We start from the raw sequence: 16,413 nt of genomic DNA on the forward strand, positions 1-16,413 counted from the left end.
GGCTGAGGCAGGAGAATCGGTTGAACCTGGGAGGTGGAGGTTGCAGAGAGATCTTACCACTACACTCCAACCAGGGCGACAGAGTGAGACTCTGATAAATAAACTCATGTATAATAAACTAAATAGAGGCCACAGACGGTGTCAAGAAGGCGGACAGGTCTGAATGGCCTTGGGCGAGGAGATATTCCACTGTCGCCTCTGACTACAGGTGGTCCTGTGGCCGAGGCGCCGCGGACCCTGGGAGTTGTAGTTCACCAGGTGGACCGAGTGGGGGCGAGGCTGCGCTGAGCATCCTGGGAATTGTAGTGCTCCCTACACGGTGCCCTCTGCGCAGGCGCACACCGAGAGCCACTTCCGGAACAAGCGTCGCGTTTCTCAGGAGAAACCCCCGGTGAGAATTCCCAGAGTGACGATGGCTACCTATAGTCTGGCGAACGAGAGACTACGCGCCCTGGAAGACATTGAACGGGAAATCGGCGCCATCCTTCAGAATGCAGGTTCGGGATGCGACAACCCGGACGGCGGGGAGCGAACGCGTGGCCGGGCTGCACGCACAGGCTGACCCCGCACTTGGAGCGGGGTTGGGGAGGAACTCCTACGTGCGTGCGCAGCGAAAGGGCGGGATTGAGAGGGGCTGGCCCTAGGGCGGGGCTACACTGGCAGTCTCCGTGTGTTCCCTCCCTCTCTCCGCCCTGGCAGGTACTGTCATCCTAGAACTGTCCAAGGAAAAAACCAACGAGCGGCTTCTAGACCGGCAGGCGGCGGCCTTCACCGCTTCAGTGCTACACGTGGAGGCGGAGCTGTCGGCTCAGATCCGCTACCTCACCCAGGTCGGTGTGTCTGGAGGGTGCTGCGAGCGGACCCCAGCTCTGGGTCAAAGCCTCAGCCTTGGGTGATCCCGGGTGGAGCATTAACTGGGCAGGCCCAGACCTCCCCAGCCGGCCGTCCAGAGCCGGTTTCTTCCTCTAAAAGGAAAGAATGGGCCGGGCGCAGTGGCTTGACAGAGTTCGAGACCAGCCTGGCCTACACGGTGAAACCTGGTCTCTAACAAAAATATAAAAATTAGGCTGGGTGCGGTGGCTCACTCCTGTAATCCCAGCACCTTGGGAGGCCGAGACGGGTGGATCATCTGAGGTCAGGAATTCGAGACCAGCCTGGCCAACGTGGTGAAACTCCATCTCTACTAAATACACAAAAATTAGCTGGGCGTGGTAGTGAGCACCTGTAATCCCAGCTACTAGGGAGGCTGAGGCAGGAAAATCGCTTGAACCCAGGAGGTGTACTTAGCCGAGATCATGCCATTGCACTCCAGCCTGGGCAACAGAGCAAAAACTCTGTCTCAAAAAATAAAAATAATAAATCATAAAATGAAAGAATGGCCCTGCGTACCTCACTGGGTAACATCACATGTGCCTGGGAGAAGATGTGTAAATTATGCTAGAACTACAGAACTTTGTCACTGGAAACTTGGCCTGACTTCAAGGCCACGAGGTCCCAGATCCTTATATCCTGAGAAGAGGGGGAGGATTGAGAAGATTCTGAACTTGTCGCAGGGATCACTACCATTACTAATTTTTACAGTGTGCCAGATACTCTGCATTATTTTATCTAATCCTCAACAACTCTAGGAAGTAGTTATTGTCACTCCCATTTTACAGACAAGATTAACATAAGTTAAATGATTTATTTATCCAGCTACCAGGTGGCCTAACAAATTCAAACTCAGGTAAGAAATGAGACAAGAGACCTGATGCCTGCTTGGAGTAAGGGTAAAGGAGATGGTGCTCCATTGATAGTCTGTCTTGTAGGTGGCCACAGGGCAGCCCCATGAGGGCTCCAGCTACTCTTCGAGGAAGGACTGTCAGATGGCTCTGAAGCGAGTGGACTATGCCCGCCTCAAGCTCAGTGATGTGGCTCGAACCTGCGAGCAGATGCTGGAGAACTAGGCCAGGGAGGTGGACCCAGAGCTCAGAGGGAGACCATCGTCTGCGCCATGGGACAGAACCTGAGAACATGTAGGGTGGGGAGTATGGGCACCAACATGCCCTGCTGGTCAGAGTACCCTAGGACAAAGGGGCAAATGGTGGGCACGGAAAAACTGAAGCCCAAGCCTGCCCACAGCTATGCCCTGGCCTCTCCAACAGGGTGCTCCTGTTCTGCTCTCCACAAACACCCTGACAGGCTCAGAGAGGAGATGGAAACTCCCATACCCAACCCACTTCCTCTAACACTTCATGCTGCTGCCCCAGGCTTCCCGCAGACTTGGCCTAACGAAGACACATTCTTCTTCATTCAGAGAGACAAAACAAGAACTAGAGTCTCAATAATAATAAAAGCAATAACAATAAAAACAAGATCAGACTCTCACTGGGGTAGGCAAGAGACTGAGGAAGTGAAACCAGCCCATGTGGTGTCCCAGCACAGCGCCTGCTAAGGAGGGAGGGTGGGAAAGCCCAGGCCTTCGTTGCGGGGACAGGAGGACGCAGGAGAGGGCTGAGGTGGGGAGGAACAACTGGTGTACTGGGGGAGATTTGGGACGAGGGGGAACCATGAGCAGAACAAACGAGCCAGGAATCAAGGGCCTGAGGCCGGTTGTTTCCATAAAGAAGACTCAATCATTATAAAAATAATTTTTAGTTAAAAAACACACATAGGGCCAGGTACAGTGGCTCACAGCTTTAATCCCAGCACTTTAGGGTGCCGAGGTGGGCGGATCACCAGATCAGGAGTTCGAGACCAGTCTGGCCAACATGGTGAAACCCTGTCTCTACTAAAAATACAAGAATTAGCCAGGTGTGGTGGTGAGCGCCTGTAATCCCAGCTACTCAGGAGGCTGAGGCAGGAGAATCGCTTGAACCCGCGAGGCGGAGGTTGCAGTGAGCCAAGATCACACCATTCCACTCCAGCCTGGGCAACAGAGTAAGACTCAGTCTCAAAAAAAAAAAGAGTCCATCATTATAAAGATAATTTTTAGTAGTTAAAAAACACACATAGGGCCAGGCACGGTGGCTCACACCTGTAATCTCAGCACTTCGGAAGGCCAAGGCAGGCGGATCACTTGCAGTCAGGAGTTTGAGACCAGCGTGGCCAACATGGTGAAACCCTATCTCTACTGAAAATACAAAAATTAGCCAGGCGTGGTGGCACATGCCTGTAATCCCACTTGGGAGGCTGAGGCAGGAGAATCACTTGAACCTGGGAGGTGGAGGTTGCAGTGAGCAGAGATCGTGCCACTGCACTCCAGCCTGGATGACACAGCGAGACTCCGTCTCAAAGCAAAACAAAACAAAAAATACACATAGAATTTGTCCAAGTTATTATCACCCAGTATGAAAAGCACATTTTATAGTATAACCATTTTTAAATGAGGGGCCTAAGAGAGGGCAGTGGCTGGTTAGTCCTATGTTAGATATTAACAAATACGTGTAGGCTGAATATGGTAGGTCACGCTTCTTCTAATCCACACACTTTCGGAGGCCAAGGTGGGAGGATCACTTGACTCAGGAGTTCCATAACAGCCTGGGCAACGTACAGCCCGTACCTAAAAAATGAAAAACACAGCAAGTATACAGTGCCTGCCATGTTGTCGGGTTGATCTCCTTTATTATACCTTGTGTAAAAATAAACCACCGTTTACACTCACAAGGTTCCATTCTTGGCTCAGGTATTAGAGTCAGACGCCACAGGTATATAATGAAGCTGCAAATCTGGAAAAGATGAAGAAATTGAGAGATGAGCTCTGAGATAAAGGAGAGTGATCGGCCGGGCGCGGTGGCTCAAGCCTGTAATCCCAGCACTTTGGGAGGCCGAGACGGGCGGATCACGAGGTCAGGAGATCGAGACCATCCTGGCTAACATGGTGAAACCCCGTCTCTACTAAAAAATACAAAAAAAAAACTAGCCGGGCGCAGTGGCGGGCGCTTGTAGTCCCAGCTACTCGGGAAGGCTGAGGCAGGAGAATGGCGTAAACCCGGGAGGCGGAGCTTGCAGTGAGCTGAGATCCAGCCACTGCACTCCAGCCTGGGCTACAGAGCGAGACTCCGTCTCAAAAAAAAAACAATAAAAAAAAAAAAAAAAAAAAAAAAAAAAAAGGAGAGTGATGGGGGGATGAGGCTTGAACTAGGGAATCAGATCAAGACATTAACCCTATGACCTGGCCCACAGTAGGTGCTCAGTGAAAATTTGTTAATTGAATGACTTGCCCTCACCTCCCTCTGCAGCTTCATCTCCCACTAGCTTGCTCTAGCTATCTTCTCTGTGATGTTGCTGCAAGTACTAGTCCTTGTGCCCATGGTGGCTTTCTTCCCTCTCCACTCTCTACAGTCCCTGGCTGACTGTCCTCAGAGGGCCCAGAGTCAACCTTGTGCAGACAACCTTGATACTTGTGTGCAGAGGCCAGGTTTCCAGCCACCTGAGAGCCACTGGGTCAGGATCCCTGTCAGGAAGGCTCTGGGTCCCTGGGGGAAGGGTTCAGAGGTCCAGTTTACCTGGAGAGGACTGCGGTGACTGCCCCCTCCTCCTCTTGCACAGCACATAGGAAAGGAGTGCGGTGAGGATGAAGACGATGGCCAGGAGGGACAGGACCGGCACTGTGGCTGATGTCCCAGCTGTGGGACCAGCATTTTTTTTCAGCTGCTTCTGGTTCTCCCCAGCCTCAAGCCCAACTCCCAGACTGTGGCCCGCAGTGGGAATGGTGGTTTCACTGGGACAAGCGAGCTCTTTGTCCAAGGACAGTGATCCTGCTGGGAGGGTGGGGCGCTGGGTTGACTGCAAGATGGACAGGAGCATCTGGGTAGGGGTACGGATGTCTGAAGATGCCCCCTCTGAGGCCTGAGAAATGGGGGTGCTGGTAGGAGGTAAATGCTCCTGGTGGGCCACACTCCCCAAGTAAGCATGTCCACATTCTGGAAAGGAAAGAAATGAGGAATCAGGACTATCAGGGGAAAAGGTGAAAAAGCAGATAGACGTGTAGCAGAGAAAAAGTAATATCTTTTCCTCACCTATCCCAAGGGTCAAGGCTGATACCCCTATAAATAAAAAACATTAACAAGAGAAAAGCCTAACATTTATTTAATCACAGTTTTACATGACATAGGAAACTTCAGAAACGAAGACCCAAATACCCAAGGAAAAGTGTATTTTTATGCTTAGGCTTGCTGTGAAGAATAGACAGTTATATAGAAGTATGATTGGATTGGCTGGGCATGGTGGCTCACGCCTGGAATCCCAGCACTTTGGGAGGCGGAGGCGGGCAGATCACCTGAGGTCGGGAGTTCGAGACCAGCCTGACCAACATGAAGAAACCCAGTCTCTACTAAAAATACAAAATTAGCCAGGCGTGGTGGCACATGCCTGTAATCCCAGCTACATGGGAGGCTGAGGCAGGAGAATCGCTTGAACCCGGGAGGCAGAGGTTGCAGTGAGCCGAGATCATACCATTGCACTCCAGCCTGGGCAACAAGAGCAAAACTCCGTCTCAAAAGAAAAAAAAAAAAAGTATGATTGGACAAAAAGGGTATGATCTAATGGTAATACATGGGGAACGGGGGGACCAGAAAGGCCTGTCCAGATTCTTCTTGGCCTCCAAGTATAGGGCAGGACCCCTCTGAAACGAGGCCTATGACCTACTTCCAGATGAAGTTAGAGAATTCCTTTATGGCTAGCTGTCACAGAAAAACGGAAACAGCAGACTGAGCTACTTACTTCTGCTGTTTTCTTAATGACCAAAGTGCCATGTTTTGGAGTGTCGTGTTCTGAGCTCCAACAGAGGGAAGAGCGGGTCAGGGAGGATATCAAGCTAAAGGCCAGAAGAGGAAGGCAGTGACAGACAGAAAAGATAGGGGACAAGGAAGTGAGCAAACCACGAGACAAGTGGGTGTCATGAACTGGGAAATCAGAAGACCAGGGTTGGAATCCAGGCTCTGCTGTAAAGTAGCTGTGTAACCTTGCCCCTTGTCCCTAACCTCTCCGGAAGTGATTTCTTCCAGCTGTAACATGAGGATAATTGTAGTACCAAGGGCCAGGGTAACTGGGAGGATGAAAGGAAATCATGTAGGTCTAGGCAGACTTAAAGGCAGTATGGATGACACAGATCGTACAAAACATTAGCTAGGACATGGAAGAAACTTTTGTATTTTAAAGGTTGTATATTTATTTTAAGAGAAAAATACAACCAGTGCATCAAACTTGTGACTTCACAGATGTTATTGCTTAGGATAATTTACTATTTAAGTTTTCTTTCTTTTTTTTTTTTTTTTTTTTTTTTTGTTGCCCAGGCTGGAGTGCAATGGCGTGATCTTGGCTCGCTGCACTCTGCCCCCAGGTTCAAGCGATTCTCCTGCCTCAGCCTCCCAAGTAGCTGGGATTACAGGCACCTGCCACCATGTCTGGCTAATTTTGTATTTTTAGGAGAGATGGGGTTTCACCATGTTGGTCCTGACCTCAGGTGATCCGCCCGCCTCAGCCTCCCAGAGTGCTGGGATTACAGGCGTGAGCCACCGCGCCCGACCTCTCCAGCCTCGCGAGTTGAGATTTGGAGGAAGATCTGGGGGCCCCTACTTAAGTTTTCAAAACTAGTTTGTGCACACTTAAAAGTAATTCATTTCATTGTACGTAAATTTGAACTCAAAAGAGAAGAAAGCATTAAAATATTGAACTCTACTTAATATACATGCTGAAATGTCTTGGGATGAAGTACAACGATGTCTGCAACCTGCCTTGAAATGCACCAAGAGGCTGGGCATGGTGGCTCACGCCTGTAATCCCAGCAGTCTGGGAGGCTGAGGCGGGTGGATCACCTGAGGTCAGGAGTTTGAGACCAGCCTGACCAACATGGAGAAACCTCGTCTCTACTAAAAAAATACAAAAATTAGCCGGGCACGGTGGCGGGCGCATGTAATCCCAGCTACTTGGGAGGTTGAGGCAGAAGAATTGCTTGAACCTGGGAGGCGGAGGCTGCAGGGAGCTGAGCACACCATTGCACTCCAGCCTGGGTGACAGAGTAAGACTCCATTAAAAAAAAAAATGCATCGAGAAATAAGGTGATGGATGATGGATAGAAGGATGAATAGATTATACTTAATAAAGCAAATATCGTGTAAGTGCTGTAAAATTGATAGTGTAAAATATATGTTTATGTAAATATGTAAAATATACATAAATAAAATTGTTGAATCTAGGTGGAGGCATTGGATATTCAGTGTGCCATTCTTTCAACTTTTGTATATGTGTAAATTTTCATAATAAAATATTGGAAAAGAAAAATAGGCCAGGTGTGGTGGCTCACGCCTGTAATCCTAGCACTTTTGGAGGCCGAGGCGGGCGGATCACAAGGCCAGGAGTTCGAGACCAGCCTGGCCAACATGGTGAAACCCCGTCTCTACTAAAAATACAAAGATTAGCCAGGCTTGGTGGTGCGCGCCTGTAATCCCAGCTACTCAGAAGGCTGAGACAGGAGAATCGCTTGAACCTGGGAGGTAGAGGTTGCAGCAAGCCGAGATGGTGCCACTGCACTCCAGCCTGGACGACAGGGCGAGACTCCATCTCAAAAAAATAAAATAAAATAGTACTTTGATTTCAAGAAAAATATTAATAAGTAGACAATAGCACACGTGGTAGAATGAATTGGCAAAAATCATGAAGGTGATGGTGAATGATCAACCCGCTGGCAAACGGGGACTGAGTCTAAGTACTTTGGACGGGATCAGAAGAAGGTTCTGGGAATGTGCGGCCCCAGGGGAAAAGCCTCAGGTAAAGAAGACGGTCAGGTGGAAGCCGCTAAGCCCTGGAGGCAGAGCCTGAAGAGCAGTGGGGAAGTCTCACCTTTGAGATCAAGACAGCTCATCAATTCCCGAACCCATGGGTCCTTACTGCCCCCACACACGCTCCAGGAAGGCAACTGGAACCTGCGGAGGAGAGACCTGGGCTCAGCTACGGCTCCTCCTTTCCTTCCTCATTCCAAAGGCGTTAAGTCGCTACCAAGAGCCCTTTCTGCTGGGACTGGGAAATTCCCTGGTAGGTGCGACGGAGTCATGAAATTTCGGGGAATGGGAGCAAACAGAACCCGCAGATCGGGCTAGGTGCGCCGGGAAGGAGTTCAGGTTTGACCAGAGAGGGTCCTGGACGCACCTGGCAAGGAGGGGCCGCGCAGGCGCTCGCAGAGGCAGGTGAAATTACCTGATGTAGTGTAGACAGTGATGGTAAGCTCTCAGGTGTTTCCGGAGACGATTCATGAACTGAGCCGATGGCGGGGAGTCAGAAGAAATTCTTTTACCACAATGACAGCTTCCAGTGACGGTGCCCTCGTTGCCATTGCCTGAGCAGGACAGAGGTGGTCAGCACGCGTTCCCAGGCCTAGGGTCCCCACTCCGCTGTTCCCTGGCCTCCAATCCACAGCTCCATGACAGCCTCTCCCGTGGACCCAGGGTCAGAGCGCCAGGCTCACCCCACACATTATCACGACCCCCACAACATCCATAATCCCGCCCGGAGCCAGGTGTCCCGGGGCCTCTGTCGCCAACCCCGAGCGGCTGGCTGGCTTTCCTCTTGTCCCCGCTGCCTTCATCAACTCAACTCCGTGGGCCTCATGTCCCCTCCCCAAATCACCCCCTTCCCATGACTGGGGAATCTGGGTCCCCTGTCCCGCCCCCGGCTAACCTGGCGGAGGCAGGCACGCCAGCAGGAGCAGGAGCAGGAGCGCGCGGGCCCCGGGCCCCAAGGCCTGTCCCATGTCGGGGCTCCGCGGAGTCTGCGGGGATGGAGCCGCCGCGCTCTGACTCCCAGACAGGCTCCGGCGCATGACGTCCAGCTGGTTTCTCAATGGCTTTCGCCAAGGACTGGAGGAGACGGCGGCCGTCGACGCCAGGTCGCGGCCGGAGAGGAGGCGCGAGCCAGCGGCAGCCCCCGGCCCCGCTGCGCCCCGACCGTGCGCTCAGTACCCGGCCCGCGCCGTGCCAGCCTCTGGCCACAGGGAAAACCCGGGAGGAGGAGCTCCCGCGCCCTGCGCCCCCGCACTGGGCCCGAGCTCCGTGGATGGACGGCCAGGAATCTTGGAAGAAACCGAAAGAAAACTCGGGCGGCGGGCGAGGAGGGGCGGGAGGACGGCGTCCCGAGGAGCCGATTCGGTTCGGTTCAGGAGACCACCCGCCTCGCCCGCCCCGAGCGCCCGCGGACCTGTGAGGCGGCCGCACGGCCGGACCGGCCCTCGTCCTCCAAGGCACTTTCACTTCCCCGCTCCGGGCGCCGCGGGACCCAGCCGCGCTATGTGAGCCTCCCGGGCGGCCCGGTGGAGGGAGTCGCCGCCAGCCCCGGCCGCGCGCACCTGCGGGGCCACCACCCGCGGACGCACCGAGCCCGGGGGCGTGGCCGCCCGCTCAGCCGGCGAGGGCTCGGGCAGCCCTGACGTCACGACCGCACCCGCGCACCCTCCACCCCGAGGTATTTACCTTCGAAAAGTGGTGGCGGCTGCAGGTACCGGAGGATTGGGGTGGTCGGGAGGGGCTAGGTCTACCCGGGCTGCCCGTCACGCCGATCCGAGCCCAGGGAACACCCTCGCTCCCACTCCCATACCCGACGGACACGTTCAAAATGCTTCCCTCCCCACCAAACCCTTCCCGATAGGATTAGCCCTCTCTCCTCTCTAGCCTTAATTTAAACTCTGCTTTTGAGGGTCTGAACTCTCCAATGTTAAGCCCCAAATACCATCTCATCCCTGAGTAGTCTTCTCCAACCCTGGTCACCCACTTTCAAGTCCAGCCCCCATTTTCCTCCCTGAACTCCCATCCTCAGCCCTGAAAACCCTCTTCTCAGCTCCTAGCATATTCGTGGATCCAATCCTAAGTGACTCTGAAACCTACCCTCTCCCCCAATTTGTGACCTAGCCCCAAACTCCATCGTTGCTCTCCTGTCCCTCACCATATATCCCTTCTTTTGCTCAGTCTGGGCCGGGGCCCTGTGCGCCTGAAGACATGGAGTTTGTGTCTGGATACCGGGATGAGTTCCTTGATTTCGCTGCCCTTCTCTTCGGCTGGTTCCGAAAGTTTGTGGCAGAGCGTGGAGCTGTAGGGACTAGCCTTGAGGGCCGCTGGTGGCAGCTGGAGGCCCAGATCAGAAGGCTGCCCCAGGACCCTGCGCTTTGGGTGCTCCATGTCCTGCCCAACCGTAGTGTGGGCATCAGCCTGGGGCAAGGGGCAGAGCCAGGTCCTGGACCAGGCCTGGGGTCTGCCCGGCTCCTGGGAGATGACCCTCCACTCCACCTGCGAGACCTGAGCCCCTACGTCAGCTTTGTCAGCCTAGAGGACGGGGAGGAAGGGGAGGAGGAAGAGGAGGAAGATGAAGAAGAAGAGAAGAGAGAGGAAGGGGGTGCAGGCACAGAGAAGGTGGAACCAGAGGAGGACCAGGAGCTAGCTCCTAGCAGCAGGGAGTCCCCCCAGGAAACAAACCTGCCAGGAGAGTCAGAGGAGGCTGACCGGGAGGCAGGAGGTGGCAAGGATGGCTGCCAAGAGGACAGGGTGGAGAATGAAACAAGACCCCAGAAGACCAAGGGACAGAGGAGTGGTAAGAACCCAGGGCTGGCCCTGCCCTACCTCTTGCCCAGCCATCCTCCCTTCAGAAGCCCTCCCCTGCCACTAGTTCTGAGTGCTGGCCTTCAGGCCAATCTGGCCTGAAAAGGTGTTTTTATTGACCCACAGTGGGTTTTGTTTTTTTTAAATTTAATGTTTAAACATTACAAGAAAAAAAATATCCAGAAGTCTGGATTTACACATTCCCAAGAAAAATCTCAAGCTCTGACAGGGGGCCTACATTTGTGCATGGCAGCGCGTTCTGGTCCTCTGTAGCAGCTGTCCCCTTTAGAAGGAGTGTGCGCTCTCTACCCAGTGCCCTTTACTTGGTGAGGTTACTTGCCTAGCCCCTGTAGGTATCTGAGTTTGCTACTCCTGACCCTGACCACATGTCTCTCGCTGTCCCCTACCACCTCAACTTTTCCCTCTTTCCCCAGAGGCTGCCCCCCTGCACCTTTCCTGTCTCTTACTTGTGACGGATGAGCATGGCACCATCTTGGGCATTGATCTGCTAGTGGATGGAGCCCAGGGAACTGCCAGCTGGGGCTCAGGGACTGAGAACCTGGCTCCTCGGGCCTATGCTCTCCTCTGTCACAGCATGGCCTGTCCCATGGGCTCTGGGGACCCCCGAAAGCCCCAACAGCTTACTGTGGGAGATGCCCGGCTGCATCGGTATAGAAATCTGGTATCTGAGGCTGGGGAGGGCTGGGGCCCTGGATTCCCAAGCACCCCCTCCAGCCTGATTCCGTCTTCCCCCCTATTTAGAGAGCTGGAGAGCTTGGTCCCAAGGCTAGGTGTGAAGTTAGCCAAGACCCCAATGCGGACATGGGGTCCCCGGCCAGGCTTCACCTTTGCTTCCCTTCGCGCTCGAACCTGCCACGTGTGTCACAGGCACAGCTTTGAAGTGAAGTTGACACCCTGGTGAGCAGCCCAAAAGCTGCGGGGAGAGGAAGATCCCAACAGTCAGGCAAATAGAAAGAAAGCAGGGTGGTGGGGGGGCCTAGCAGACAGAAGGAGGGGCAGGGACATGAGAAGATGCAGATGAAACAATACAGGCTATTACAGGCGGTTAGAGGGTGTAAGACAAACAGACCGAGGGACATATGGGCAGCTGCTGGGCAGATGGACAGCAGACAGGGCCCACAGAGGTTAACACTAGGTGCCCACCACCCACTGTGTCCTCAGCCCCCAGTGTAGTGCTGTCTTGTATTGTGGCGAGGCTTGTCTCCGGGCTGACTGGCGGCGGTGCCCAGATGATGTGAGCCACCGATTTTGGTGCCCAAGGCTTGCAACCTTCATGGATCGGGCAGGAGAACTGGCAGCCCTGCCTTTTACCTACACCGCAGGTACCATAAGGAGGTCAGAATGGTTGGGGGAAACTGGGCCCAGGTCTTTGAGACTGGGAATTAGATGTCTGGGAACAGCGTCCTGGAGTTGAAGGCTGAGAGTCTGGGGCTAGAGCCTAGATCCCTGGAACAAGGGCAGGAGCTGGGTGTTTGGGGCTGGAGACAGGGTCTGTGAGGCCAAGGACTGAGTGTCTAGGTCCCTGAGAGAGTGCAGGGATTGGGGGACAGAGATCCAAACACTTACTTGCTTCCCGACTCCACCACTAACTGGCAGTGTGACCTTAAACAAACCACTTTGCTTCCTGAAGCCTCCGTGTCCTCATCTATAAAAGAGGGATATGAACATACGTAAAGGCCCATGGAATTGTTACAAGGATTATCTTGGCTTGATATACTGGAGACACTCAGCAATGGTAGTTCCCTGCCTGCCTGGAACCAGACTTAGAACCAGAGTCCTTGGGGGAGGCTGGGGAGAGTTCAAGTCTGGGGTTGTAGACCAGGCAATGGTTCACACCTGTAATCCCAGCACTTTGGGAGGCCAACCTAAGCCCAGGAGTTTGAGATCAACCTGGGCAACATAGACTCTTTCTCTACAAAAAGTAGAAAAAATTAGCCAGGCATGGTGCACACGCTTGTGGTCACAATTCTCGGGAGGCTGAGGTGGGAGAATCGTTTGAGGCCAAGAGGTCGAGACTGCAGTGATCCGTGATCACGCCACTGCACTCTAGCTTGGGTGACAGAGCAAGACTCAAAAAAAAAAAAAAGTCTGGGGTTCTAGCCCAGCACCTCAACTCCTCCCCTTCTCCTTCTCCAGAGGTGACCAGTGAAACCTTCAACAAGGAGGCCTTCCTGGCCTCTCGGGGCCTCACTCGTGGCTACTGGACCCAGCTCAGTATGCTGATTCCAGGCCCCGGCTCCTCCAGGCACCCCCGAGGCCACATGCCATCCCTCAGCCTTCGCGGTGGTACGTGGGGTCTCTCTTCAGGCTTGGGCCCCTCGGCATAGAGGAAAGGACTGGGAAGAAGTTGTCTGGGTCCCAGATAATCCCTCCACATACACACTGACCCCTACCAACAGCACCAGGGCCATTTCAGGCCTTTCCCAGCCCGCAATGGAATCACCCCTACCAACTCTACCCACAGGCCCCGTCCGTATGCAAACCCCCATTCCTCTTACTATGGCTCTCTCAGGGAATACAGCTCCCTTGGAAGAAAGAAGGAGATGGGTCAGGTGGGGGTCTCCCTGACCCCAGGCCCCTCTTTCTTTCATCCTCTCAGGAGACCCCTACCAGCTTCTCCAGGGGGACGGGCCTGCCCTGATGCCTCCTGTGCCCCCAGATCCACCCCGGGCTCTTTTTGGTGAGCTGGAGGGGCCCTGTGGGAGCTAGGGGTAGGGCCAGGGACTGGAGAACCAGAGCCTGGGTGGCTGTGAAGAAGCGGCCTATTAGACTAGAGGAGGTGGAGCCCAGGGACAGGTCCTCTCGTAACCCCCTCCTCCCAGGCTCATGGCAGGATTACTACACATGGCGTGGCCTCAGCTTGGACTCCCCCACAGCTGTGCTTCTCACCTACCCGCTGACCGTGTACTACGTCATCACCCACCTGGTGCCCCAGTCCTGTAAGGAGAGCGGAGTGGGGGGTGGGGGGAAGATGGGGGAGTGAGAATGGCTCACATCCTTAATGCACTGGCTTCTCACCCAGTCCCTGAGCTCAACATCCAAAACAAACAATCACTGAAGATCCACGTGGTGGAGGCCGGGAAGGAGTTTGACCTTGTCATGGTGTTTTGGGTAAGTCACCCCAGGCCCGAAGGTTGGGTATCTTCGTATGGGGGTGGGCACAGGGTAGAACCCAGATCTGTCCTTCTTTCTGTCCTTCAGGAGCTCTTAGTCCTGCTCCCCCATGTGGCCCTGGAGCTGCAGTTTGTAGGTGATGGCCTGCCCCCCGAAAGCGACCAGCAGCATTTTACCCTGCAGAGGGTAAGGGCTGAGGGGGCCCTGCTTTTCAGCCCTGACCCCTCCAGTGACCTCCTGGTCGGGCCCTGCCCTTCTGCCTCCCACTCCCCATCTTGCCTGGTGCATCCTCCAGTTCCCTGACTTCCAGTGGCCTTTGCAACCCACTCCTGGCCCCTCAGGACGGCCCCGAGGTGTCTGTCCGTCCTGGTTCTGGCATATCAGCACGGCCCAGCTCTGGCACTAAGGAGAAGGGAGCCCGCAGGGACCTGCAGATCAAGGTGTCAGCAAGGCCCTACCACCTGCTCCAGGGGCCCAAGCCCGACCTGGTTATTGGTAAGAGCCTAGGTCTCGGGGTAGGCATGTGGGGAAGGTGGGAGAGAAGCCCGCCATGGAAGCCAGCTGCTCCCTCCTCTCTGTCTGCAGGATTTAACTCCGGGTTTGGTCTCAAGGATACGTGGCTGAGCTCTCTGCCACGGTTACAGGTGGGCAATGGGGGCAAAAGGGAACTTCTCTTCCCTCCTGCCTGGCCCCTCCCCATCTCCTTTTCTGAAAGTCTCTGGGCTCTCCTCTTCACCATCACCCGCTCCACAAACCTGGGGAGCGCCCACGGGTCCCCCTGCCTCTCTCTGTGTCTGTCTCGGTCCTCCCCCTCCTCCCTTCTGCCCGGTCTGTCCCGGGGCTTTCAGCCCTGTCTGTCATTCTGGCTGCTGGGACGGATCTGGGGAGGGGCCTCTCAGAGCGAGTCTCGCTCCACCTCAGTCCCTCCGAGTGCCAGCCTTCTTCACCGAGAGCAGCGAGTACGGCTGTGTGATGGACGACCAGACCATGGCGGTGGCCACTGGAGGGGGCACCAGCCCTCCCCAGCCCAACCCCTTCCGCTCCCCCTTTCGCCTCAGAGCGGCCGACAACTGCATGCCCTGGTAAGGGCCTGCGACCCTATTTCCTTCCTGACCCTTCACTTCTCTTACTCTCTGGCTCCACATCCACAAAGACCCACCTCTGCCCTGGTCCCTGCAGTCCTGGGACCCTCCTGCCCCCAGCCCAGCAACCTGCCTTCTCTGCCCCCACTACTCGTCGCCCCCATGGGAGGTCTCGACATCCCCCAGCACACCCCTCTTTAGATGTAGCTCACAGAATCTCCGCAACCCACAAAAGACCCCGCGACCCTCCAACAGACCCAACCCTGAGTCTAGCCCCACGCCCTGGAACTCAGAGGGGCAAGCCCCGCCCCTGGAGCCCCGCCCCCTGGTCCCTGACTGCGCCCCGCGCCCCCCGCAGGTACTGCAATGCCTTCATCTTCCATCTGGTTTACAAGCCTGCGCAAGGGAGCGGGACCCGCCCGGCGCCCGGCCCCCCACCCCCGTCCCCAACTCCCTCCGCTCCTCCTGCCCTTACCCGAAGGCGCCGAGGAGAAAAGAAACCCGGGCGGGGGGCCCGCCGGCGGAGATGAATGCTGATACCATAGTAGACCCCCTCCCAAACACTGAGAGGAAACCGTGAAAACACTCAAGGTCGAGGGGGAGGACAGGTTGGTAAAACACGAAAAGGTCAATAAAATTACTTGTTTGAAACCACTGAGTCATTGACCTTTTGATTACACGCTCATAATTGGGCCATTAAACTGGGAAGGAAGAGAAAGTTTTTGTTTGTTGACGGAGTTTCCCTCTAGTCGCCCAGGCTGGAGTGCAAGGGATGCGATCTCGGCTCACTGCAACCTCTGCCTCCCAGGTTCAAGCGATTCTCCTGCCTCAGCCTCTGGAGCTGGGATTACATGCTTGCACCACCACACCCGGCTAATTTTTGTATTTTTAGTAGAGACAGGGTTTCCCCATATTGGCCAGGCTGGTCTCGAACTCGTGACCTCTGGTGATCCTCCCGCATCGGAAAAGGAGTTAGGGATGACTTACTTTCCCCCAGTCCCTTTTAGTCTCCTCGACGGCTGTCATTTCTTTAACTCAGAGTCAGGGATTGTGACCCTCCTTGGTAATCCCATGGCTCTCCTAATTATGTATTGACCAGTCGCTTTCCAGTCCCGGTCACCCTCAGGGACCAGCACCAAGGCAAGGAAAGACCAAGCAGCAGAAAGTGGCTTCTTCCTGGGGGCAGGGGAAACAACCAACCTCCTGGGACCACGCAGACCCTTGGTTTGGATTCAGTGAAAGGCCCCAGCCACCCAACTCCACCTTTTCTCACCACCTCATATCCAATAATCAACTCCTGCTGAGCTGTTCTCCTGAAATCACTCAAGTCCATCAAGGTATGTCCATTCCCGCTGCAAACTCCACCATATCTCATCGCCACATTGCAGCCCAAAGTATTCCTCCTAAAAAAAAGACATCTGAGGATGGGGCGCCATGGCTCATACCTGTAATCCCAACACTTTGGGAGGCCGAGGCAGGCAGATCACCTGAAGTCGGGAGTTCGAGACCAGCCTGGCTAACAAGGAGAAAATCCCGTCTCTACTAAAAATACAAAATTAGCCGGGCGTGGTGGCACATGCCTGTAATCCCAGCTACTCAGGAAGCTGAGGCAGGAGAATCATTTGAACCTGGGA

The 16,413-nt window shown here is 54.6% G+C and overlaps 3 protein-coding genes across 7 annotated transcripts; 2 read left to right on the forward strand and 1 right to left on the reverse strand.

The window, feature by feature from the left end:
* The first annotated feature begins 336 nt into the window (after window positions 1-336).
* On the forward strand, window positions 337-2,556 carry MED11 (mediator complex subunit 11). 2 transcript variants are annotated; one of them, XM_025362274.1, is made up of 3 exons: window positions 337-497; window positions 700-830; window positions 1,696-2,556. In XM_025362274.1, exons 1-3 carry the CDS (start codon window positions 413-415, stop codon window positions 1,735-1,737), a joined length of 258 nt encoding a protein of 85 aa, XP_025218059.1. In that variant the 5' UTR covers window positions 337-412; the 3' UTR covers window positions 1,738-2,556. The 2 variants fall into 2 exon arrangements, with proteins under 2 accessions (XP_025218059.1, XP_025218058.1); XM_025362273.1 differs by having other exon boundaries at window positions 1,809-2,359.
* Window positions 2,557-3,314: 758 nt separating this feature from the next.
* On the reverse strand, window positions 3,315-9,363 carry CXCL16 (C-X-C motif chemokine ligand 16). 2 transcript variants are annotated; one of them, XM_025362271.1, is made up of 6 exons: window positions 8,656-9,363; window positions 8,176-8,314; window positions 7,822-7,904; window positions 4,488-4,904; window positions 3,638-3,707; window positions 3,315-3,541 (listed from the first exon to the last, which is right to left on the reverse strand). In XM_025362271.1, the coding sequence occupies exons 1-5, from the start codon at window positions 8,795-8,797 to the stop codon at window positions 3,661-3,663; spliced, it is 828 nt and encodes a 275-aa protein (XP_025218056.1). In that variant the 5' UTR covers window positions 8,798-9,363; the 3' UTR covers window positions 3,315-3,541; window positions 3,638-3,660. The 2 variants fall into 2 exon arrangements, with proteins under 2 accessions (XP_025218056.1, XP_025218055.1); XM_025362270.1 differs by lacking the exon at window positions 3,315-3,541 and having other exon boundaries at window positions 3,566-3,707.
* A 75-nt stretch (window positions 9,364-9,438) lies between these two features.
* ZMYND15 (zinc finger MYND-type containing 15) lies at window positions 9,439-15,433 on the forward strand. Of its 3 annotated transcripts, none has more exons than XM_025362267.1 (14): window positions 9,439-9,468; window positions 9,936-10,554; window positions 10,997-11,231; window positions 11,325-11,480; window positions 11,745-11,905; window positions 12,720-12,869; window positions 13,183-13,263; window positions 13,406-13,522; window positions 13,606-13,694; window positions 13,785-13,883; window positions 14,039-14,192; window positions 14,259-14,341; window positions 14,619-14,779; window positions 15,138-15,433. In XM_025362267.1, the coding sequence occupies exons 2-14, from the start codon at window positions 9,966-9,968 to the stop codon at window positions 15,307-15,309; spliced, it is 2,247 nt and encodes a 748-aa protein (XP_025218052.1). In that variant the 5' UTR covers window positions 9,439-9,468; window positions 9,936-9,965; the 3' UTR covers window positions 15,310-15,433. The 3 variants fall into 3 exon arrangements, with proteins under 3 accessions (XP_025218052.1, XP_025218053.1, XP_025218054.1); XM_025362268.1 differs by having other exon boundaries at window positions 14,283-14,341; window positions 15,138-15,430; XM_025362269.1 differs by lacking the exon at window positions 13,406-13,522 and having other exon boundaries at window positions 14,283-14,341; window positions 15,138-15,430.
* The last annotated feature ends 980 nt before the right edge of the window (window positions 15,434-16,413 follow it).

The sequence above is a fragment of the Theropithecus gelada genome, chromosome 16 (genome assembly GCF_003255815.1).
Source record: "Theropithecus gelada isolate Dixy chromosome 16, Tgel_1.0, whole genome shotgun sequence".
Lineage (NCBI taxonomy): Eukaryota > Metazoa > Chordata > Mammalia > Primates > Cercopithecidae > Theropithecus > Theropithecus gelada.